Here is a 25,910-nt window from a genome sequence, read left to right as displayed (position 1 = left end):
GGAGCACAACAAGTCGTAGGTATTGTTTAGATTCCAAAAATAAACAAACTAAAAGTACGCTCTAAATCACCCGTTTTGTCATGTAGTAGACGAGAACAGTGGTGTTTTTGCCTACACGCCGGACCTGGATGCAGCGCTGACGTCACGCGTGAACCACCCTATAGGGTGCGTCAAGCTAATAACTGCTAGCGTTAGCTTACATTGAGCGGGAGGCTTTCTACCAGACAGAAGCTTTACTAACAGTTTTCTGTTGCTGTCAAACGTCGAGGCATTTAAAATAAAAATAAAAAAACGCCTAGTCTGCCCCCCCCCCCCCCCCCACTGGGGGGGGGGGGGGGCAGTTCACATGACAGTACTGTAATAACATTGTAGTAAAGTGCATGTAAACCTAAATTATTCTCCGGTCCTCTTAGGAATTGGGATAATTTTCATAACTTTTGAACAATAACACTTCTGAAAATAAAGCATTGCTTTATTACTACAATATTACAAGCAGTATTACAAGCTAGGCCTGGGTGACATAACACTGAAATTTAAGATAATAGCTTGTCACAGACTCCGAATTGGGTTTAGGTCTGGACTTTGACTGGGCCATTCTAACACAGGAATGTGTTTTGTTTTAAACCATTGTGTTGTAGCTCTGGTTGTATGTTCATGGTGGCTGTCCTGCTAGAAGGTGAACCTCCGCCCCATTCTCAAGACTTCTGCAGACTGCAGCAGCTTTACTTCCAGGATTGCCCTGTATTTGCCTCCATCCATCTTCCCATCAACTCTGACCATCTTCCCCTGTACCTGCTGAAGAGAAGCGCTCCCAGAGCATGATGCTTCCACCACCATGTCTGACAGTGGGGATGGTGTGTTCAGAGTGATGCGCAATGTTCGTTCTCCGCCACTCATAGCGTTTTGGCCAAAGAGTTCAGTTTTGCTCTCATCTGACCAAAGCACCTTCTTCCATGTTTGCTGTGCCCCAACATGGTTTCTGGCAAACTGCCAACAGGACTTCTCCTGGTTTTCTTTTAACAACGGCTCTCTTCTTGCCACATTTGCACAGAGCATAACTGAGTTGTCCTGTGGACAGATGCCCCCACCTGAGCTGTGGATCTCTGCAGTTCATCCAGAGTCACCATGGGCCTCTTGGCTGAAACTCCGATCAGTGTTCTCTTTGTCATACTCTTTCCATTCCTGGATGATGGATTGAACAGTGAGATGTTCAAAGCTTGGGGAATCTTTTTATAGCCTAAGCCTGCTTCAAACTTCTCCACAACTTCATCCCTGACCTGTCTGGTGTGTTCCTTGGACTTCATGATGCCGTTTGCTCCCCAATATTCTCTTAACCAACCTCTGAGGCCGTCACAGAGCAGCTGTATTGGTACTGAGATTAGATTACACACAGGTGGACTCCAGTCAGTCTTTAAAGGAGAAGTCCGGTCAAAATCAGAATTCAAACTGCTGAAAGTACTTTCAATATAAAACTACTACATACTGTGCAAAAAAATATACGTTTTTTTAATTATGAATAATTTTCATTTAATCATGTTTATGTGAAGGAATCCATCTTGGTCAAGAATAGTACTGTCACCTCCCATTTTATGACGTCACTCGGCGGACCCGCAGTTGAGCAAGTTTCAACGCTCTGTTTGTCACGGCGCACTATTTTCCAAGATGTCGACGACTGGTGCTCTGTACGAAGCAGAGAGTGATGAAGTACTTAGTGACAGTGATGAGAGTTCCGTGGAGCTATCATCATCTGATAGCATTATGGATTTTTTTTAGAAGAGTTTCTTGACAGAAACCGGACTTTTAAAGAAATCCAGCGTACCTATTTCCAGTGCAAACTCAGTCGGGTCCTACAGTATATATGTATACACGCGTGTGTGTGTGTGTGCGTGTGCGCGCTCCGCCGCAGCACGGCGCCGGCGCTGCAGCGGAGCGCGCACACACACACACAGCGGAGGAGAGATCGCTGAAGTGACTTAAGTTATATATTTGCCCTGTAGTAAAAAGGGCAGGTGGTCATTATTGTATAAATATTAAAATATAAGAGCGTTCCAGCACATGCTGGGGCGGAGGGATACCACATCACATGTGGTATCCCTCCGCCCCTCTGCTCGGTGACCATCCCCGCAAATTCTAAATTAAAAATTCTAAAATAAAAAATAACTTACCGAAAATCCTCGCTCTCATGTCATGTTCAAAACATTCTTCTTCAAAATGGTCACTGCATATGACGTGTTTTCTCTCTGGCCAGAAGTTAGATGGCAAATCCGTTCTCTTCATGTTGGCAATCCAGCAACAAGCCCAGTGGCTCATGAATCGGGAAGTTGAAATAAGCAATGTTTTTTCCACTTTTACCAGTTGTGTTGGAACATCCGATGGCCATGCACGTGGGCATTGTTGCTTCAGCAATAGCTCTTGGGAATGTCAGCGGTGAAGTCCTCTGGAAATCCGAAAAAATTATTGATGATCGCAGCTATGTAGAACGGCTCCTATTGACTTTGCATGGAAAGCGGAGAGAAATGCTGTCGCCGCTTCCGCTTTTCTACGTCACAGGATGTGATGTCAAACGCCCCTTACTGCCCAAATATGGGCAGTAATGTCAGCCCCCATACAGTGATTCAGACGACAATTTATGTTTTTATTTTCTTATTGATTAAAGATGAGTTAATTAAATAACCACAAACGTATTAGTTTTAGTTATAGCTAATGATACCCTGATTTTTCCTTGTTGACCGGACTTCCCCTTTAAGTTATATATTTGCCCTCTAGTAAATAGGGCAGGTGGTCATTATTGTATAAATATTAAAATATAAAAGCGTTCCAGCACATGCTGGGGCGGAGGGATACCACATCACATGTGGTATCCCTCCGCCCCTCTGCTCGGTGACCATCCCCGCAAATTCTAAATAAAAAAATTCTAAAATAAAAAATAACTTAACGAAAATCCTCGCTCTCATGTCATGTTCAAAACATTCTTCTTCAAAATGGTTGCTGCATATGACGTGTTTTCTCTCTGGCCAGAAGTTAGATGGCAAATCCGCTCTGTTCAAGTTGGCAATCCAGCAACGAGCCAGGTGGCTCATGAATCGGGAAGTTGAAATAAGCAATGTTTTTTCTACTTTTACCAGTTGTGTTGGAACATCCGATGGCCATGCACGTGGGCATTGTAGCTCTTGGGAATGTCAGCGGTGAAGTCCTCTGGAAATCCGAAAAAATTATTGATGATCGCAGCTATGTAGAACGGCTCCTATTGACTTTGCATGGAAAGCGGAGAGAAATGCTGTCGCCGCTTCCGCTTTTCTACGTCACAGGATGTGATGTCAAACGCCCCTTACTGCCCAAATATGGGCAGTAATGTCAGCCCCCATACACAGTGATTCAGACGACAATTTATGTTTTTATTTTCTTATTGATTAAAGATGAGTTCATTAAATAACCACAAACGTATTAGTTTTAGTTTGAGCTAATGATACCCTGATTTTTCCTTGTTGACCGGACTTCCCCTTTAACAATCATCAGGCAACTTCTCCAGGTAATCTGGTGCACTCAGAGAAAAGGGGGCTCAATACTTTTGCACACCACACTTTTCAAGTTTCTGTAAAAAAAAAATGTTTCAAATCATGTATTTTCTACTTCCTAATTGTATACCACTTTGTGTTGGTCTTTCACATAAGATTCCAATAAAATAGATTTACTCAAGTGTTTAAAGTACTTCTTGATTCTGAGATCATACAAGTTGCTATATATTAGAAAGTTATATTATTATGACCTGAGGAAAATTAAAAAAAAAAATTCCATGACAAAGTGGATTTTTAATAACCTGACAACAGCCAGCTGCATGTATCGCTCCGCCTAGCTCCACTCACATCCATCTGGGACACCTCCACAGGAATTGCCTTTACTGAAGGCTGGGCCTTATCAAAACTCCTTGCATATGATTGGATAAGCCACTTGTCTGTCATCTTTATCGACGTGCTATTTCAACCACTCACACCGAAGCTAACCTGTGACGCTGATGAGACCGACGCAGGAAAAAAAACCCTTTTTTTTTTTAATGTGTTTGCGGCTCTAGTGCAGGGTTTCCCGCAGCGCTATCTTGGCGAGGCGGCCGCGGAAAACGTGTCGTCCCTCTCCCCAAAGCTCCGCGAGCCGGTCCACGGAAAACATGTCGAGACATGGCAACAAGTTACTTCCTGGTTGCAAACTCAAAACTGTGAAGCGACATGTTCTCCACACTACCTCTCAGCACGGCCCTGCTACCAGGATCCGAAATTAACACTCGCCAGTTGCCAAATGCGAGTAAATGTCCCGTTTGGCAAGTGAATTTCAGAGGGCTAGCAGCAACATCACTCGCTCCTCCTCTAAACCAGAAAGTGCTCTGGCGCACACACGCAACAACGAACCCGTGCGCTTATTTACGTTGACTAGACAGCAAGAACTATGGCGACAGCGGGAACTATGGAGACAGCGAGAACTATGGAGACAGCGAGCACTATGGCGACAGCGAGAACTATGGAGACAGCAGGAACTATGGAGACAGCGAGAACTATGGAGACAGCGGGAACTATGGAGACAGCGAGAACTATGGAGACAGCGGGAACTATGGAGACAGCGAGAACTATGGAGACAGCGAGAACTATGGAGACAGCGAGAACTATGGAGACAGCGGGAACTATGGAGACAGCGAGAACTATGGAGACAGCGGGAACTATGGAGACAGCGAGAACTATGGAGACAGCGAGAACTATGGAGACAGCGAGAACTATGGAGACAGCGAGAACTATGGAGACAGCGGGAACTATGGAGACAGCGAGAACTATGGAGACAGCGAGAACTATGGAGACAGCGGGAACTATGGCGACAGCGAGAACTATGGAGACAGCGAGAACTATGGAGACAGCGAGAACTATGGAGACAGCGAGAACTATGGAGACAGCGGGAACTATGGAGACAGCGAGAACTATGGAGACAGCGGGAACTATGGAGACAGCGAGAACTATGGAGACAGCGAGAACTATGGAGACAGCGAGAACTATGGAGACAGCGGGAACTATGGAGACAGCGGGAACTATGGAGACAGCGAGAACTATGGAGACAGCGAGAACTATGGAGACAGCGAGAACTATGGCGACAGCGAGAACTATGGCGACAGCGAGAACTATGGAGACAGCGAGAACTATGGAGACAGCGGGAACTATGGAGACAGCGAGAACTATGGAGACAGCGGGAACTATGGAGACAGCGGGAACTATGGAGACAGCGAGAACTATGGAGACAGCGAGAACTATGGAGACAGCGAGAACTATGGAGACAGCGGGAACTATGGAGACAGCGAGAACTATGGAGACAGCGAGAACTATGGAGACAGCGAGAACTATGGAGACAGCGAGAACTATGGAGACAGCGAGAACTATGGAGACAGCGAGAACTATGGAGACAGCGAGAACTATGGAGACAGCGAGAACTATGTAGACAGCGAGAACTATGGAGACAGCGAGAACTATGGAGACAGCGAGAACTATGGAGACAGCGGGAACTATGGAGACAGCGAGAACTATGGAGACAGCGAGAACTATGGAGACAGCGGAGAACTATGGAGACAGCGAGAACTATGGAGACAGCGAGAACTATGGAGGACAGCGGGAACTATGGAGACAGCGAGAAACTATGGAGACAGCGAGAACTATGGAGACAGCGAGAACTATGGAGACAGCGAGAACTATGGAGACAGCGAGAACTATGGAGACAGCGAGAACTATGGAGACAGCGAGAACTATGTAGACAGCGAGAACTATGGAGAAAGCGAGAACTATGGAGACAGCGAGAACTATGGAGACAGCGGGAACTATGGAGACAGCGAGAACTATGGAGACAGCGAGAACTATGGAGACAGCGAGAACTATGGAGACAGCGAGAACTATGGAGACAGCGGGAACTATGTAGACAGCGAGAACTATGTAGACAGCGAGAACTATGGAGACAGCGAGAACTGTCTCCATAGTTCCCGCTGACAGCGGGAACTATGGAGACAGCGAGAACTATGGAGACAGCGAGAACTATGGAGACAGCGAGAACTATGGAGACAGCGGGAACTATGGAGACAGCGAGAACTATGGAGACAGCGAGAACTATGGAGACAGCGAGAACTATGGAGACAGCGAGAACTATGGAGAAAGCGAGAACTATGGAGACAGCGAGAACTATGGAGACAGCGAGAACTATGGAGACAGCGGGTGTTTCAGGCAGTGGTTTGAATTTCACAAGGAGGAGGTCGAACAAAATGCGGTAATTTGCAAAACATGCCGTTACACCATTGCCACAAAAGGCAGCAGTAGCACAAATTTGTTCCACCTAAAACGTCATCCAGTGTAAAATGAAGACTCTTGTAAACTCTGCGTGTCGACACCCCCACAAAACACAGAAGGACACTTTAATTAAACCAGCCGTAAAACTGTAGAAACTGGCGTCTTCTTTTGCTAAATCCCACATGACAGAAAAAACGTTTATTTAAAATTTCCCAACACCTAAAGAGCAACGGAAATATTTTTGAGACGCTCTGAATATGTAGGTGTGACTGGTCAGTTGATTTTATAGTCACAATACAAGCTTTGTTTTTGGGATTGTCACATTTTTATGTCTTAAGCACAAAAGAGCAGCTTTTATTTCAGGTTTATTTCTTCTGTTCTGTGTCTCTTCCAGGTCGGTCGTGTTTTTCTCTCCTCTCCAGCTTTCGCCCCCCTGCCCCTCTCCTTCTTCTGCTGCTATGTCTTGTCTTTCTGAGCCCTTTCTTCTTATCAACCGAACTCTGAAGAAAAACATGGATCTGGTAAGCTGGTCTCTCAACACTATTGATACATTTTTTTCGACGGGTAGGCAACGGAAGGGGGGACCCGTCGGGTCTTGATTTGACTGTGAGATACTCCCTAAATTCCTGGATGTAAAACGGTGTGTCTCTCGACTTTGTCATTCCTGGACGTTTGAAACTTTTACATTGGGAGCTTATCAGTTTTTGTTGATTTTTGAAGTATCGGCAAATACAGCGGAGGTCGGTAGCCATTTGGCCTTGATCAGGCTGCCGGCTGCATATGACGCGCTCACTATGGCTGTGAACAGACAAACGGGGAAGGTGGAGGAGCAGAGCTGAAAAGCTGGCTGTGCTGGAACGCAGACTGGCTTCGGTGGTTGAACTCAAGGGGAGATGGGATAAAATCTGGAAGTGAAGCGCAGAAAAGGCCCAACAATTCGGATAATTGGATTTACCATTTGGAGCCAGCAAAGACTTAAAGCTGACAGGAAAGTCAGTGCAGCTTACCTCATAACAAATAACATATTTGGACTATGCCCTCCCTATCTCTACTCCACACACACATTACTGATACTCATAAAACTGATGAACTTACATACACGCGACGGGTCTCAAATGTTTTACCTTCTGCATATATGTGTCTTGTGTTATTTGTGCTTTTCGTGCTATGAGGGATTTTTGTTGTTGTTGTTTGACTCTATTTGTCAATATCTGCCTTTTTTTTCTCCCTCCCCTTCCCCCATATTGTTGTAATCTTCCTTCAACAGATAAAGGCAGCGCCTTGTGGACAGTATTGTCCTTGGCTGCACGGCCTCAGTGAACCGTCTCCCCCCTGAAATGTTTGTGATGTTTATGTAATGGTGATGGTACTGAAACAGCAATTTCCCTCTGGGATTATTAAAATATGTCTGATTCTGATTCTGACATTTTGTGTCAGATTTTTCCTTGGTGTTCCTTTTGGCCGCTGGGATGTTCTGTTTTTTAAGGTCCAGTGTTGACCATGAAAGAGCTTTAATGTGACAATATTGTCATTTATGAAAAGCTTCTATGTACAGCTGTGGTTAAAAAAATGGCTAAAATATAACATTTTATATTCATTTTCAATCAGTTTTTCAAACAAAACAAATTGACACATTAATGAGATATACCAATGCAACTTCAGGCACCATGTGGCTAAAAACATGTTTTTCAAGGTTATTTGAATGTACCGTGATATATAACGGGTATCGCGATATAGCCCAAAGATATCGTGATATTAGACTTTCTCCATATCGCCCACCCCTAGGCCAAAGAAGAAAGAGCTCCCACAAACACTCCCTGCCAATATGGAGGAACAATGCCGCTCAACGTCGCCATTGCTTTGAAGGATTCTGACTGGCGGACTGCTTTTAGCTTTGTAGTAGACTGCTCCCTGAGTGTTTGGCATGTTTAAACCAACGCCCAGTGGAGAATTTGTTGGTGTGTGTGGATGAAACTTTTCTGAAGTCAATCCCGTTTGTACGATATTTTAAGAACTGATGTGGAGGAACTATTTGTATTTCCAGAGAGCTGGCTACATGTGGACAAGGCCTAAAACATTTTAGGCCAAGCCACTACCGTCAGTATTCTTTGAGCCATTTGTCGCCGTATGCAGTGCAGTCACACAGAAGAACGACCTGTGAGAAAACTGTTGGTTCTTATGCCTCAGGACCTTTAACAGGCTTCATGAGAAAGTTCATCAGTACATGGGTAAACTGACAGAACATGGCTGTTGTTAAGTGGATATACAAATTAAATACACCTCATCATCAATTCCATCTACCATCAAATGCTGAGTAGTCTGGAAGCAGCGCGACTGGGAGATGTGTTTGATTTAACAAGTTAAAACAATGTGACCAAGAAGTGCTTCTGTTGCGCCTATAAAGGAGCTGCTGCAAAACGACAAATAAAGTTGTCTATGTACAGAGTGCATACAGAACGAAATTTCGTTGCATACAGCTTATGGAGAATAGTCAGATTCCAGGTAGAATAAGGTAACATTACAATATAAAGTGCAGCAGTGATCAGAACGTAAACATGTGAACAGTGCAGGAGAAGAACAGTGTGCACTCACAGTATGCAGGAGAATGTACAAACCATTGTTATGTGCAAAACAGTGGTGCAAAAAGGCATTTGTGTAAAGATGCATTTATGTTGAGTAAAGGGAAACTAAAAGTTCAGCAGCATTGGTGATGCCAGATAGACACTACTGGGCTTGGTGGCGAAGGGTTTGTTTCCAAGACTTTCTCCAAAGCTAGCAGAGAGACGTGAGCCTGCGCTCCTACCTGAGAGAATTTCTGAGAGGTCAATCTCATCTGACTGGACTCCAATGCTGCTGTTGAAGGCATTCTTGCAGGAGGAACCGCTGACCTCCAGGTCAAACAGCACTGGGTCAAACGGAGAGCTGTACAGGCCGTACCTGAGGCAGACACAAGGAGGAGAGGCCTGTGTGTTTACCGACAGACAATCCACGTGGAACAAAGCCGAGCAGTTTCCATATCTTGTTTAAATATCTGGACAGAGCTGGATCGTACCTGGTTTGCAGCAGAGCTTCCAGCGGGGTGAGGCGGTCCTGCAGCTGTCGAGAGACAGTGGTGAGCAGGGAGGCGCATGCTGTGCTGCAGCCTGCCAGGTCTTCCTCCTTCACGTAGTTCAGCAATACAAAGTACCAGAACACTGAGCCTATCAAACACATCAGAGGCAATGGAGACATGAGAAAAAGGCTGTTTAGTTCAAGAGAAACAGCCGTGGTTGTGGGTCTGCCATGGTGCTCCGTTTACTTACCCCCAGTTGCTGCTGCAGGCAAATAAGACATATTATCCAGCAGAGCCTTCAGAAGGCTCATACCAAAACCCTGCTGGCTTGGCTCTCCTTTCCCATTGCTGAGGAAACAGACAGTAAGCACTGCTTGACAGGGGAAGCCCAATGGCTCAAAGAAAGAATTTGCACATTTTTAGAGTGTCTTACCTGATACAGAGTGCAAGAAAGCGAGCACACTTGTGGGCTATGCTGCGGCCCGCTTCAAAGAAACACACACGCACTAGATCTGTTAAGCGTATCCTGGTTTTGGTCAGTAGGCCCTCCTTTCCTTCCCTGATGCTAAAACAGACAAAATCATGCTTTAAGCACCTCAGAAAAGATCAGAAAATGTTTCTACTCCGTTTCAGCCAATAAGTCTAGAAGTGTACCAATACCACGCTGCCGCAGTGTTTTTGCTCTGCTGTCTGGCCGCTCTGTCAGCGTGACTGCATGTGTAAAGCTTATTCAGAGCCCCACATAGAAAGATTGCTGCTTTAAATATCTGTGCTGTAGGAAGAAGGCTGGTTTTTTCTGCAAGTCAACTGATGAACACTGCTCATCAGCTAGCAATGAGCAAAACCAGAAGCAGTTGGCGTGTCAGCATTTGAGCTACCAAACAAAGAAATGGTGTCTGATTAAAAATGGTTTGCAATAACTGGAAGCATCCTAAAGGATGAACGGTTGGCATTCCTTATAGATGTTGTTAAAATGTCAGCTCATTCTCATGACTGTCACATTGTGCAACGTCCAGATCAGGGGTCACCAACACGGTGCCTCTGGAGACCGAGTAGCCCCAAGGACCACCTGCTGTGACCTCCAGCCGTTCTACAAATAGCACAACCCCTCAGTGAGCTGCATCAAAATGCCATTTTATTCCAGAGCTATTCCTTTATAAAGACACTTGCATTTATACAGATTTAAAAATCACAATATCTAACAAAAATAAAAAGCATTAAAATGTGTTTATTTTACATCAATTTAAGGTGAACTGACTCTTCGTAGCCCCTAGTATGACAGGACCAATGAAGTAGACCTTTTAAAAAGGTTGCTGGTCCCTGGTCTAGAGAGAAGGTAAAAACACCTTTATCGTCCCAAAATGGGGGGAATTTGGGAGTGACAGTGACAAATACACATGTACAAGACATACCAGAGATACACACTAGATTAAGTAATATGAATGCAAAAAGCTGAGTTAACGAAAAGTTGTAAAGAAGACAATGAACTTATGAGAAAGGGGGAAAGATTTGCAGCTATTTAATAATACGGCATTTTCAGATGGAAATTCAATAGAGAGGAAAGACAGCAGCCCTTTACTGAATGATGTGAGAAAACTATGCAATATGCATGACTGCACAAGCAAACACCTCAGAGTAGCGTGTGCATCTGAGATCAGATGATCAGATGAAGAACCTGTGGGGCCGTAGCAGCATGTAAACAGTTACTGAGATGAGAAAGTCCAGCAGCAGCTGAGATGAAGAACCTGCAGAAGCATCTTGGATGCTGCAGTGTCACTGGAAGAGCCCTGCAGCTTCATGCATCCAGTCTAGCCTTGTGAACTGATTGTATCGTTACACCTTGACTTATTTGCCGTGTGTTGTTGGTTAAAGCTTGCCTGCAGGGTCCGTTGGAGAAAACGCCAGCGAGCCAGCATAGGATGTCAAGAATAAGGCTTTGTGCGTGCTCATTGGCTGGGCTGCCCTCTATCTGATGACACAGCACATCCAGTAACTTCTCATGAAAGTCTGGGAATTGCAGCATAGCGCAGCGCTGAACCCTGAAGAGCAACACAGACATCAGTTAAGCTGGGAGAAAATATCCACAGACGCTTTTACTACCGCAGCAATCCTTTTAGTGGGAGGTTGTGCGTTCAGCACCACATTAAGCAAACCTTTCTTTTGGCACTGATGTCTTCTTGAACTTCCTGATTGTGACTGAAACCTCCTGTAGCAGGTCACAGCCTCGCAGGTTCTCCACCTTCTTTGACTGTGCTGAGCCCTCCGTTTTCCCCGTAGCTGCCCTCTCCTACAAAGACACATCATAAAGAAATCAACTAAGGATAGTGACGTTACCCCACACCACCGCCTACAGCTGTGAAAACTTCTTTTCACATTTATTGCCAATACTGACTTTAGCTGCTTTTGTTAAATCTGTCTGCTTTATAGCAGAGGTGTGTAGACAAGAATTCGTCCTAAAGTACACCCTGACGACAACATTTTTAAATGCTCTTAAAACGGAGCGAGAGCTGGAGCTACAGACGCTGTGGAGGGATGCCACAGGATGAGAGAAGCCAGAAAGTGAATGTGCACCTTGGAGGCTTGGGTCTGCTGCAGCAGGGAGGACAGTGAGTGAGCTTTGGAGCTTTGAGGCTTGGCGCTGGGCATCCTTACCACCGGCCTTGGACTCTCCTCCATGCCACTGTCGCTCACTGCTTTGATGTGAACCAGGAAGGAGCGGTACTTCCCACCTGCCATGCCTGCGCAACAAACACACACTTATTTTAATTGAACAGTTAAAACCAAAGTGAAATTGCATTCAGAAGAACAAACATCTGAGCTCTGATGTTAAGTGGACATTCTTTAGATGTCAGACAAAATTAAATTCAAGTTAAATAGAATAGAAATACCTTTATTGTCCCATAACAGGGGAAATTCATCACAGACAGGATTTGATGTACACTTCACATAAAATAACTGATTCAAATTCTAATTTAAAGGTCTAAAGCAGTAGAGAATGAATTTATCAGAAAGGGGAAAAAAAGACAATGTTGCAAAATGTATTAATTATAATGTATAAAATATAAATGTGAATATGGCAGATTGAGGTGAAAATACATTCATTATGTAAAAAATGGAATAATGCAGTTAAATAGAGGAAAGACAGCAGCTGTTTTATAGAACAATGGATATGAGCATTACATGGTAATGGTTGCACTGGTCCTGATCTGATCATGTATCGTTTCCACTCTCATTGAGTGTGTGGTGAGCAGCAGAGATTAGAAAGTCTAACAGCAGCAGGGATGAAGGCCATGTGGAAGCGCTCCTTAGAGCATCTGGAAGGCAGCAGTCTGTCAGTGAAGGAGCTCTCCAGCTTTGCTCCATGCATGGGACAGGAGACATCATCATTTTTCTTCCTGTCCTTCTGTGTCCCACCACCTGCACTGGATCCAGGGGGCATCCCAGAACAGAGCTAACCCCAACCCTCCTAATGATAATCCAGCTGCTTCCTCTCAGCTACAGATAAGCTGCTGCTCCAACAAACCACACCACAGAATGTGACTAATACCACCACAGAGGAACAAACCTTCTTCAGGAGCGCCCCCTGCAGTCCAAAAGACCTCAGGCTCCTCAGCTGGTAGAGTCTGCTCTGAGCCTTCTTGTAAAAACATCAGTGTTGTGGCTCCAGTTCAGTTTATGGTTCAGGTACTTAAACACCAGTTCCCTGGATGTTTACTTGTGTGTCTGCAATACTCCATCACCAGCATTTACCCTGAGATGGTTCTGCTGGCACCAGTCTACAAACCTCTGGACTCTGACTCGTCCTCATATGTGATCAGACCGACTATGGCAGCGTCATCAAAGGAGTTCACTAGTAGCACACAGGAGGTCTTCTACAGCTGCGGTGCCCTGGCTAGTCATACCTTAGAATGTGCTGATTCAGCTCATTCCCCCAGCCCCAGTCACCTAGAGCGTGGGCTGTAGGTGACCTCACATTTAAATAGCAGTTCCCATAAAACAATACAGAAACAAAAGGCAAGTTTTACTTTATCAACTCACAAGTAGAGCTAGTATTACAACATTCCACAAGAGACGACCAGCAAACAAGATAGTTGAAAACACAAAGCGATAACACGTAAAAATCTACTAAGCCAAAAAAGAAACCCTTGCTTCTGACAATGGCAATTTATCAACACAAGGAACAGCAAGCACTGGATCACACCTTCAGAGTTTGCTTTGTGTTGCTATTTTTGCCATCTGTCAACAGTTTAACTTGCAGAAGTGGAAAGACAGGTTTGGGCTCTAAGCGTTAGGCTAAGCGTGAAGCAGCAGATTGTGTGTGTGTGTCGGCTTTACCTCTGACCAGCTTGGGGCTGGTGAGGCTCAGCATGCCTGAGTGACCAGAGAGGTCCAGCCCACTGGCCAACCACACAGGGCCACACAGTATATCCTCCTTATGGTCCTCCAGGAACGGACACAGCACCGAGCCTGCAAAGGACAGAAATACCACATCAGGGCCTTTAACTGGTTCAGAAATCTGAACTCCACCTCAGAGATAAAAGAAAAACAAAGTTTGCTCTTCAATTTAGCAGAGTTTACAGAGTGTACTTATTAAAAAACAAGATTGAATCACTGGTTAGCAAGAGCTATATCCTCTAAAGTAAAATTATCCTTAATCCTAAATGTATTTGTGCTTAAAAAATGTACTTCATTAAAACAAACACGGTTACTTTAAAACCTTGTGTACAACAGAACACATGGAATACGTGTAGAGGACTGAGTTTTTTTTCCTCAGGTCGATCAGACAGACAGAATATTTAGACTGATCCAGAACTCTGCATATTCTTTTCACCTGATGGTTCCTCGATGTCCATGAAGTGGATGTCCTCTGTGAAGTCATGCAGAAGAGGCTGGCTGTTCTTCTCCCCATTGGCATGGAGGACATTTGAGAGAGGAAAAGCGATCTGTCGGTCCACTGCTGTATCTGCCAAAAAGTTCAGATTTAAATTCACCATACCAGTCAGAATAAATTCATCGCTTTACTTCATTATAGCGAAAAGAAAAAAGTTCCTTTCAGCTGAATCCATCTTGATACAGACTAAATGCAAAAGTTCACCACTGTTATTAGCTACAGTTTTAATGGGGAAATCTGATTTATTGTAAGGTGCAACTGAAAAACAGATGCGGTACTTAATTTGAGGTTGTTAAAGGAACAATAAGTAATAATGACACCTAGCAGTTCAAATCAGAGGAACACATAGTTTCACAGAGACCCAACATTTAGCCAATGGTCCTGCAGCTGTCCAGCTCCACTGAATTTTTACTTGCACAGGATAGGTCTATGATGTTCTAGTCCGCTTCTCTTACTGGCTTCCATGTTTGCAGGCTGCTGCTCTTCTGCAAAGATAAAATACCAAATCCTGCGCTCTGTTTTCAGAACCCTGGGAACTCTCATAGGATTGGCTCAGGAACCAGGAAGTAAACACAGGCTACTCTCAACGGAACTAGTTCCGGACCATACCTCTAAGTTTGAAAGGAGAAAAACTTGACTAAAACATTGTTGATGAAGAGGACCGTTTATTTATTGGGAATGATACTTCCATCCTGGTTGACAAATAAGAACGATTTAGGTTGATCTTACAGTAAATATCTTACTTATAGCTCCTTTAATGGTTCAAAATATTCAATGTCTGTTTAATGGTTTACTATGTTTGATAATTCAGAATTTCTTTCCTAACCCAACAGTAAACATACGGCAAGCAAAATCATTAGCATTACTGAGAAATCAAAATTACAAATGCTGAAAATGCCAATAAAAGACACTGCATATGAATTTAAAAATACTTTTCTGTCTGCTTATGGAACTTCAACATCACCGTGTGCTTCCTCATATGAATTGTGTGCTTTAAAGCTAGTCTAACTTTTATCTACAGCTCCCAAGGCTTTTTGAGGCTCTACACAACAATGAAAAATACAAGATGTTTTTTTTGGTTCAGAGTGTTAAGTTTCTGATTGCTTAAAATCAATCTACAGCTGTTGATGTCTAAAAGTCATGTTTTTCCACATATAGGAAAGTCTGTCAGAGTTTTTACAGTGAATGGTCCATTTTAGTTCATTCAACCTTAAGTGTAGAAAAATACAGGCAGGGGCAGTCCAACAACATTAAAGCTGGGCTGATGAATCCAACACTGAAACCTGGTTTATCCTGGAAGCATCCACGAGGTTCACGCAGCCATATTACGTCATTCTGGCAACTACGCCCCTCCGTGCAGCTAAAAGTTCCTGCTCCTCGCTCCTAGGAACATTCCTAACTATGCAGACAGTCCCATGCAGAAAAACATGGCAGACGAGCAAGAGCTCCTTCGCGCAGCGGTTCGTAAATATAAACATCTTTATGATTCGCTCAATAAAGATCACTGTGATCAACAATTTATTCATTCCTGGACAGAAATCGAAGTGACTCTTGGAAGAAAGGAAGAGGCTTTAAAATGCTGGAAAGGACTGTTTTCTTCTTCTACATGTAGCGGGGTTTGATACGCTTGGCGTAGGAGCACAATGCTGCCCTCTAGATTTGAGGGAAAATAGTGCCAGCTTGGAGCAAAAGCCGCACGGAGCAAAAATGCTCTAGACGTTGTGTCTCATTTCTGCATCACGTATAAACTACCCGGAAAGATGCCAACAGGTTTCCAACACATTTAATTGCATAGATTTTTCCCCGACCAGTTTCAGTAGCATTTTAAACAACTGAGTAAAGAACACAAAAGTCACCTTGAACTGCTTTATTAGTCATCTTATTTGTAGGCGCCAAAAACAAGAAACAGTGCTGAAAAACAGCTTCCAGAGTTCAGAATGCAGCACAGTGCATTCGGAACTCCTCACATTGGGATCATTTAGACCACCTCCATTTGAAAATCTACAAGTCTTATGCTTGCCAGAAAAAGACTTAATTTAAAGGTGGCTAAAGTCCAAAAATGAGTAAAATATCCCTATTTTCAGTTTTGAATGAGCATGCATTTAATTCAGTCGATAGGTCAAAAGCTAGAAAACTTATGGGAATTGCTTCAATCAATGACCCGATATAAAAATTTATTTTTACTGTAAAGTCTCTATAGAACTAGTCTTCAGGACGGGCTTTTGTCATGATGAAAGAAACACTGTTCAGTTTGACAGCAAAAAAAAATATAAAAAATAAAAAAAAATAAAAAAAATAATAAAAAAAACTCAGTTTAACAGTGAAAAAAAGGATACTATATCATTTTTGGGCATACTGAACTTTTTAAGCTGGCTAGTAGTTTGTAACTGCACACGACTGCTACATGCTCCCTCCCAAATCAAAGACTGAACACAAGCTTTGTGCAGTCTTGTATGATAAATTAGTAAAAACAAAGGTATTTAATGACATCCACATAAAGCAGACTGTGGAAGAACCACAGCGCTGGTACTATTGAACCTGAGTGTAGTATTTAACACTGTTATCACTCCATTCTGTGAGAGCGTCTGGAAAACTGGGTTAGCATTGACTGATTTAAATCCTGCTTTAAGGACAGGGAGGTTTTTGTGTCAGTAGGTAACTTTACTTCAGAGACAATAAAGATCACATGCAAGGTTCCCCAAGGGTCCATCTTGAGGCCCCTCCTATTCAATATTTCCCCGCTCCCCCCATTCAGATTATAGCAAACGACAAGCTACCATCACTATGCAGACGACACACAGCTCTACATCACCATGTCACCAGGTGACTAGGAACCAGTTCAGGCTCTGAGGAAATGCCTAGAAGGAATCAATGCATGGATGTGCCAAAACTTTCTATAGCTGAATAAAAACAAAACTGAAGTAATCATTTTTGGGTTAAAAAAGGGAGCCATCAAGAGTTAGCACACAGCTTCAGTTACTACAGCAAGTAACCACTGATCAGACCTGAAACCTGGGTGTAGTGATGGACTCAGACCTGAACCTCCAAAAGCATCTAAAGACAATTACAAGATCGGCTTTCTATCACCTGAAGAACATTTCCAGGATTAAAGGACTGATGTCTCAGCAGGATCTGGAAAAGCTAATCCATCCGTTTATTTTTAGTAGAACTGATTACTGCAACGGTGTTTTCACAGGTCTGCCTAAAAAGTGGATCAGAACGCTGCTGCCCGCGTCCTCACTAAGACTAAGAACGTAGAGAACATGGACCCGGTTCTGAAGTCCTCACTAAGACTAAGAAAGTAGAGAACATGGACCCGGTTCTGAAGTCCTCACTAAGACTAAGAACGTAGAGAACATGGACCCGGTTCTGAAGTCCTTCCACTAAGACTAAGAACGTAGAGAACATGGACCTGGTTCTGAAGTCCTCACTAAGACTAAGAACGTAGAGAACATGGACCTGGTGCTGAAGTCCTTCCATGGCTCCCTGGATCTCAGAGAATAGACTTTAAAATCCTTCTGTTAGTCTATAAATCTCTGAATGGCTTAACACCTAAATACATCACAGACTTGTTATCAGGGCATCAACCCTCCAGACCACTCAGGTCTTCAGACTCCTCCCCAAAGGACTGTGGTTTAATGGGCTCTCCAGTGAGAAAACAGCAGGCTCCAGGGGAAAGTCATAGAGGAACCAGGGAAATTTCTGACCTTCGACTGTTCAGATGTGGATACTCCCCAACCATTATTCTAAGTGAAATCTAAAAAGCACAACTTCACACAATTGGCCATCGGTAAACAGTACTAGAATGAAAGGGAAAAGAGAGTTCCGGGCAACTTGCTTTCCTCCCTAGAAAGAACAATTTAAAAATATAGGCTTAAAAACGTTTCATTTATTTAATGAAAAGTAATTCTAATATTTTGTTTTCCAGACATTGCTGAAGTACATGTGAATCATTTTATTTTTTATTTGTTGAGTAATGAGTAAACTTTTAAATAATGGTGATTTCAACCTTAACCAAAACAATGATAACTATAATCTTTCCATGACACTTCATCCACCCACAAAATAAAGACATTTACAGGGTATGGCTGCTGGTAAATAAACAGTGTCCTCACCACTGACTTTTCCCAGCCCTGGTGCTTTGTTCTTCAGTAAAGTGACTTGGATCTGAGGAATGTTGACAATGTTGGTGTTCAGGACAAACTTGAAGTCCACGTGGCCCACCATGCAGGCTTTAGGCAGCACCAGCTCAAATACATGCTCATCCCAACTGGAACTGAAAAGGACAACATTTTCATTATGAACAGAAAGTCATGTATCATACTTTAATATTTAGAGAAATGTTCTCTTTGCAAAACAGAAGATCACTTTGTTCAAACAAATGCATTTGGAGTTTCTTCTAGATCTGAAAAAGGCCTGCAGCAACCAATCATCATAATTGATGATATCCACCATGATTTATGGACATTGATATTCTTACTCATAACATTTTTCTTTCTTCCTTTAGTTGCATAACTGTCTGAAAAAGCAGTTAATTTTCTACCTACCAGTATGGCTAGGGCTAGAGGACGACTGTGGCAGTTCTAGTTTCCCCTTGTCACATGTCAATGCTCCCCTGGGCAAGGCTGCCTACCAATCTGTGCACTGTAGGCAGGTACTGTATGAATGTGTGTGTTGGGGAATGTGGCTGGGTGGATGGGACTCTAGTGTGTAGAGTAGAGAAGTGCTAGAGAAATTCAGCCCGCTTACCATGTAAGCTGAAGGCTGCAGGGGTACTTTTATTGGATGAATACTACTAATGATCTAATGAGTGAAACATGTTTAATGAGTAACTGCGAATGTGAAACCTTAAACTCCTTCATTTCTGAATGGAACTGGTTTATATGTGCTCCTTATATATCTGAATGGTGAGCTGTAGTCCGTGGGCCAGAATCTGTAGGACATCTCCTTAAGAACTTTCATATGAACTGTCAGGGGGCAACTTTCTTCCACTTGGACAAGTTGCTACACATAGCAGTGATCTCAAAACACCAATGTTCCCACGTTTTAACTTGCACATTAATAAGTTATTGCTGATAAAAAATCTAAACTGTGGCGCTCTGGTACAAGAGGTCACGTGATTCGATTTTTGCTGCTCAGCCAATCAGATCGCTGTATTATCAGCCGAGCGCGTTCAACCAGTTCATCATAGCTGCGCCCGTAAAGGGTTGTAAACATTTGTTTCCAGACAAAGAAAGCCCAATAATAGCATTTTCTGGCGCTAGTTGGCAAATATCTTTATGGCAAATAAAAATAAATAGCCCAGACCATCCATCCTTCATTTTCTAACACGCTTATCCCTGCTGGGTTCATGAGGGGTGCCGGTGTCTATCTCCAGCTGTCAATGGGTGAGAGGCGGGGTACAACCTGGACAGGTTGCCAGTCCATCACAGGGCAGAAATAGTCCTGACTTTTGCCCAATTTACTGTGATATCACCAAGACCTGCTGCGCTAGGATAGCACAGGTGTCAGGTGTCGTTGTGCCAAACAACTTATCCCTGCCAGAGGTTATCCCCACCACAGGTATAGCCCCCTCCATGTGAGGGGGCTATACCTGTGGGTTCACCTGGCCACCCAGACTGAAATGTAGGGGGTGGAAGAGAGTCTGGTAAGGCTCCATACTCTCCGGTCTAAAACAGACCGGACCAATCACAGTGCAGTAGGCGGGACTTTACTACGCGTCACTCAGCACCAGAATTACACACCATGCAGCCTCAGATTTTTTTAGACAAAATAGGCAAAAGTTGCTCACTGGAGAGTTTGCATGACATGTTTTGCAGAGCACAAATTACAAAAACAGAACGCGTCACTTGGAGTTTTTTTGCGTCCCATCTGTAGTTATCTAATCGGTTCTAACCTGTTGACGTTGACCATGTTCAAACGGGTCAGTTGTCCCGGGCCCAGGACAGAGGGGGGGCCCAAAACTGACACTCTGACCAGAGCGCTGCTTGCAGAAGCTGCACCAAAGTCTCCCTCACGGCACTCTCCTGCTCCCCCTCCCCTCTCCTACATTGCTCAGCGGTGCCAGCCAATCAGCACGCAGGCTAAGCCCGGCCCACCCACTCTGCTCTCAACACAAACATCCGCGGTGCTGTTCAAATCAGACTCGGAGAGAGAGAGGGAATGCACGAGCGGAAAAAAACATGAAGAGGGATAGTAGCACTGTTTGGCTCTATTTTAATACCGTAAATGAAATCAGGCTGTATGGTTTGTAAAAAGCCGGTTAAATTCAGTGGAAATATAACAAATTTATATAAGCACTGGAAAAACCATCAACAAGAAAATGTCGAGCAACAGAAATGGAGAGAGGAGACGAAATTTCTCTGATTGCCCTGACAGACCCAGACCCACAGACTGACGTCACTGACTGAGGCGTTTCAGTCCTCCAGAGAACATCCAGGTAGATCAGAGTGGTCATCTTCAGCAGCAGTTCATGTTAACTTTCAAATATATTATCTATCATATGTTAATGGAGCCCATACAGAAAATGTAATTAAGACCTTGAAAGAACCCAGTACATATATCCTATTAAAAGGCATACTATGCAACATTTTTCAGTTAATTAATGTGTTCCATACCGTTTTGGATGATTAAATGAGTCATTTTAGGTCGAACAAAGGTTTTCTCGGCCGCCCTGGTGGTCTGTGGGGGAAATACTGTACTTGCAATTGCAGGAGCCCTCGGCCCGCACACACAGGCTCAGAAGTCTGGTGCATTGCGAGAGTCGGTTTTGCTTTACGGCGAGAACTCCATGTGTTTTTGCCCTGCCATTCATTATATGCACGCGCGAAAGCAACAAAGAACCGCATGTTAACGTCAAATAAACGTGCAAGCATATCGAGTTTTTTTTATTTTATTATCATTATTATTATTTATTTATTTTATTTTATTTTTAATGTTGGCGAGGCGGCAGCGTGAGTTTGGCGAGGCAGCCGCCTCGCCAAGATAGCGCTGCGGGAAACCCTGATGTTCATACTTTCACTGTGTTAGTCATTGTTTGTACTGCCGTTTTTTTTTTACTTTTCGTTGCCTTCTCCTGTCTGCTAAGCTCAAAACAACCGCGCCTGGCTTGACGGAGAAACCAGAACAGCTGAGCATCTTTATGACAGTGCACTTTTACTCTCGTCCTCTGGGGGGAGCCTCGCTGGAAAATCAACCCCGGTTGCATAGTATACCTTTAAAAAGGGTTATTTAAGATAAGATAACATTGACTAATCCTTTACTTATCCCACGACGGGGACATTTATAGGATTAAAGCAACAGGCAGGTGCACACAACACAGACAAAATGACATAAGGATTGAAAGATATAAGAGGTGGATTAGGAAAAAAACATTATGAACATAACATTATTGTTAATAATAATAATAATAATAATAATAATAATAATAATAATAATAATAATAATAATAATATCATCATTATTATCTAATTGTAATAATAAAATAAAAATCACAAAACCCAGAAGGTCAACAGTTTCATGATACATCAAGCTTAAGGACTGGCTAATATACAGCAGGTCATAAAAAGGCCATATTTTGGCTGCAGTGCTTGCTGTTCTCTTATGAACAAAAGATCAACTAGTGCACTAAATTCAATAGATGGGTTGAAAATATCCAGTATAGAATACAGAGATTTCCAGGGCATGAAGTAAATACAGTTAGGTTGACTTTTTTTAGTGTGTGTGTGTGTGTGTGTGTGTGTGTGTGTGTGTGTGTGTGTGTGTGTGTGTGTGTGTGTGTGTGTGTGTGTTGGCGGCAGGTGTAGAGGGGGGGCCCAAAAAGACTGCGTTGTCCCGGGCCCTAGCAAAGCTGTCAGCTGGCCTGACCATGTTAGTCCTGCCTTTGAAACTGGGCTCTACCAGCTGCTTTTTCAGACTGATACGAGTCTGGCAGGCTGCCTGTGGGTAGGACTACAGATACACCTCAGAATATTAGAATATTGTGTAAAAGGGCAATATTCTTTGCCAATCATCTCAAAAACTGAAACTCATACAGAATTATTACAGAGAGATATATTCAAAGCCCTTTTTCTTGTTATTTTGATGATTATGGTTACAGTTAATGAAAACCCAAAATTCAATGTCCCAGAAAATTTAAATCCTGTGAAAAAGTTAATTATTTGGAAACTCATGGTGTCACACTCTAATCAGCTAATCAACTCAAATCGCCTGCAAAGGTTTCCTGAGGCTTTTACAACGGTCTCTGACTCTGGGTCAGTAGGCGACACCATTATGGGGAAGACTGCTGACTGGAAAGATGTCCAGAAGAAAGTCATCAACACCCTTCACAGGGAGAGGAAGACACAAAAGCTCATTGCCGCAGAAGCTGGTTTTCACAGGGTTCTGGATCCAAGCAGGACAACAGAACATTTAGTGGAAGGAAGAAGTGTGTTGCAACAGCAACAGGGAGATAAAATCAAGTAAAACCCTTTCAAGAATTAGGGGGAGATTCACAGGGAGTGGACTGAAGCTGGAGATGGTGCATCAAGAGTTACTATGCATAGACGAATACTACATATGGGCTACAAGCTACCTGGGCTAAGGAGAAAGGGAACTGGACTGTTGCTCAATGGTCCAAAGTCCCGTTTTCAGATGAAAGTAAATTCTGCATTTCATTCAGAAATCAAGGTCCCAGAGTCTGGAGAGGCACAGAATCCATGTTGCTTGGTACCGGCCCACCCTGCCAAATGTACCAAAGGCTGGTCCAGTGACCATGGTGTTCCTGTTCTTGATGGCCAGCAAACTCCCCTGACAGCTCAGCAGAACCACAGGCTGATCTCCTCTATGCCACGGTGCATTGATGCAGGACTTCATGCAAGAGGAGCCCAACCAAGCATTCAGTGCATAAGAAATGAACATACTTTCCAGAAGCCTGACATTCATGCTCAATATAATATCCTTTTTTGACTGATCTAATATGATATTGAAATTTTCTGAGACACTATATTTTGGGGTTTCGTTCCCTATAAGCCATAATCATCAAAATTACGAGAAATGAAAGCCTAAAATATTTTTACTCTGTGTAATAAATGTCTATAAAATAACGGTGTCACTTTCTGAAATGACTGCTCCAAAAAATATTGCACTTTTACGCAATATTCAAAATTTTTTTTAGATGTGCCAGTACACTAAGGGGGTGGAGGAAAATGGAATTTGGCCAAAAAAATATTTTGCTGGCCAAATTCCATTTTGCTGATGTAATGTTAAAGCAGATGATCTTTTTTCAGCCATGTCTTTGCTCTGCAGTTTGAAAAGATGTTTTAAAGTAAAACATGAAAAACTTAAAGATTTCAAAGAATTTTCAGATCAGCAATTTAATTCACGAAATAATTAAATCTGAAATAAATGACAAAACATAAAAAGTGTCAAATATATTCATGGATGCTTCTAAATTTAAAGGAGGACATGTTGCCAGAAGAGCCACCTGTAACTCTGGAGCTTCCAGGTGCGGGTGTGCTGGGCTGCATCTCCGTGATGTTGCTGATGAAGGTGCTGCGGGTGGCGGCGCTGCTGCTGCTCCTGTTGGACCTCGACCCAGCATGGTGGCACAGTGGCAGAGAACCTCGGTGTCAATGTCTCAAAGCGCGTTAACTCCATCAATGACGCCAGACTCTCTGTGGTCAGAGGCTGGTCCACAAGGAGGTCCACTCCTTCACAAAAGGATATTTGAAATAAATAAATAAAATACAACATGCTTTGTTATTTGAAATATGATGAAGTGAATGACAGCGTTTTATTTTTTCATTCACGTCATCCTACCTGTGATCCCAGGGCTGGATGGGTTGGAGGAGGGCTTGGCCCCCTCAAGCAGAGGCTCACTCCCTTTAGAAAGGGGGCCGTCAATAAACATATCCCCATCATCTGCATCATCACAAACGCCTCCAATTTGAAGGAAATGAAGTTCTCCCCCTTCAGAGAAAAAAATTTAGACAATGACAAAAGCGTTTAGGGAAATAAAGGATTCTACCAAGACTTAGTTAAACTTACCAATGGAAGCATTTCTGTTGACTATGGTCAACAAGTACATAGTATACTAAATGGTTAAAAACAGCTGTTCGTTTCTAACATAGCACTGCAGCCTTATTCAGTACTTTTAGCCACACCACAACATCTTAGACCATGATTATCTAGAAATAGCTTACTCTGTAATAGATATGTAGTGCTGCCCAAAACATATTTTAAAAAGTAGTCAGTCACAAAGTAAAAGCGGATGACATTTTTGAGCTTTTCACAAATTCAAGTCATGATAACACAATATACTTAAATATTTTTTCATGTTTGCTGTCAGTAGCAGATTTGAGGGGTTACAAAAATGCATGTGTCTTATGGGTGAGAGAGCATTCATGGAAATAAAATTTATTTATTCTAAAAGAGCAAACGGTTATATTATTATTTAAAACAATTCCACAAATCATTCTGAATCTACCAATGGTCAAATTAGAAGAAAGCACCTGAAAAGTAACAGACAGGCATCCGTCAGAGCAGTTTAAACATCTGGAAGTGGTGACTTTCACACATCAGTTTGCATTGCGATGTATTTCAGAATCAAACTAAGACCTAATCTTTACACAAATACAAGACACTAAAGCACTATCACCCATCTGTGATGAAACCACTGCCTGTGAACCAATTTAATGTAAAATAAAAGAAAAATTGTGGCAAAGATATGAATCTTTACAAGACAAACTGTTGTACTTGGACATAAAGAGGGAGTTTCAGGTTATTATCCCTTCTATTGCATCTGCAGAACTCCATAGATCATGCCACAAAGAAAAACACATATTTAAGCGACAAAGCTACTAACATGTTAGCCCTGGACAGAAATTATTCAATTTCCAAAGAAAACCCATCTAAAAAGACCCAGCTGTCATGAACATTTGCACTAAATAAGAAAAGTCTGCAGTGACACGTTAATGGGTCACAGCCAAATGCTTAATCTACAGCTATAGTCTGGACAGTACTCCAGCTCAATTCTGATTTTTTGCTGATATCAGATTTTTTTTTTTGGATGGTCCGTTCATACTACTATTAAACGCGACTGCCATCATACCTCTATCTCAATGGTTCAAGACCATAAAGTGACCCACAGGCACAGATAACAGCAGACATCACACAGCAGGGCGCTGTTTTCAGAAGTAACGGTGAATGTATTTGTTTCTAGAAGCGTTCAATAAAGTTTTGTTGAAAAGAAACCTAGAAATTTTTTTTTTAAAAACACAGATACCAGCTGGCATCTCTCCTTGTTCTTATTAGAAAGCTGTTGAGCAATGGGAGCCGATAATATCTTAGCAAGACGAAATAATGTAAAAAGAAAGCAACACAGCTATTAACCTTCTTTAGTGGAGTGCTAACTGCTACTACTGTGTGTGGATGTGTAGTGAGAGCCAGGAGAGTGACGTGAAAGACTGATAAATGCGACATAACCGTTCAGACTGCGGACGCTTTGAAAAATATCTGAGATCAGATATCAGGCTCTTTTAGCACCTAGTCTGCAGATTTTTTGGGGGGTGAAAAGATCGTAATTGGGCTGTTCACACTGCCGTGAAAAAGACAGATATGGGTTGCATTTGGGCAAAAAGACTCGAGTTGAGTCGCATTTCCCTGCAGTGTGAACGTAGCCTAAGAC

The 25,910-nt window shown here is 42.9% G+C and overlaps 1 protein-coding gene across 1 annotated transcript in view; it reads right to left on the bottom strand.

The window, feature by feature from the left end:
* Positions 1–7,184: 7,184 nt before the first annotated feature.
* LOC118560031 (baculoviral IAP repeat-containing protein 6-like) overlaps positions 7,185–25,910 on the bottom strand; it is a gene marked incomplete at its 3' end in the record, with an annotated part of 50,001 nt that continues 31,275 nt past the window's right edge. Inside the window, exons 11-23 of the mRNA XM_036130662.1 lie at positions 24,044–24,193; positions 23,709–23,934; positions 18,361–18,521; positions 14,186–14,317; positions 13,690–13,821; positions 11,926–12,092; positions 11,508–11,641; positions 11,232–11,393; positions 9,788–9,919; positions 9,605–9,702; positions 9,355–9,502; positions 9,106–9,239; positions 7,185–7,207 (exon numbers count right to left, since the gene is read on the bottom strand). Of these exons, the coding sequence (XP_035986555.1) occupies positions 7,185–7,207; positions 9,106–9,239; positions 9,355–9,502; positions 9,605–9,702; positions 9,788–9,919; positions 11,232–11,393; positions 11,508–11,641; positions 11,926–12,092; positions 13,690–13,821; positions 14,186–14,317; positions 18,361–18,521; positions 23,709–23,934; positions 24,044–24,193 (1,799 nt within the window). The remainder of the gene's footprint in view (positions 7,208–9,105; positions 9,240–9,354; positions 9,503–9,604; positions 9,703–9,787; positions 9,920–11,231; positions 11,394–11,507; positions 11,642–11,925; positions 12,093–13,689; positions 13,822–14,185; positions 14,318–18,360; positions 18,522–23,708; positions 23,935–24,043; positions 24,194–25,910) is intronic.

This window comes from Fundulus heteroclitus, unplaced genomic scaffold (genome assembly GCF_011125445.2).
Source record: "Fundulus heteroclitus isolate FHET01 unplaced genomic scaffold, MU-UCD_Fhet_4.1 scaffold_37, whole genome shotgun sequence".
Classification (NCBI taxonomy): Eukaryota; Metazoa; Chordata; class Actinopteri; order Cyprinodontiformes; family Fundulidae; genus Fundulus; species Fundulus heteroclitus.
This window is presented reverse-complemented; position numbering and strand designations above follow the sequence as displayed.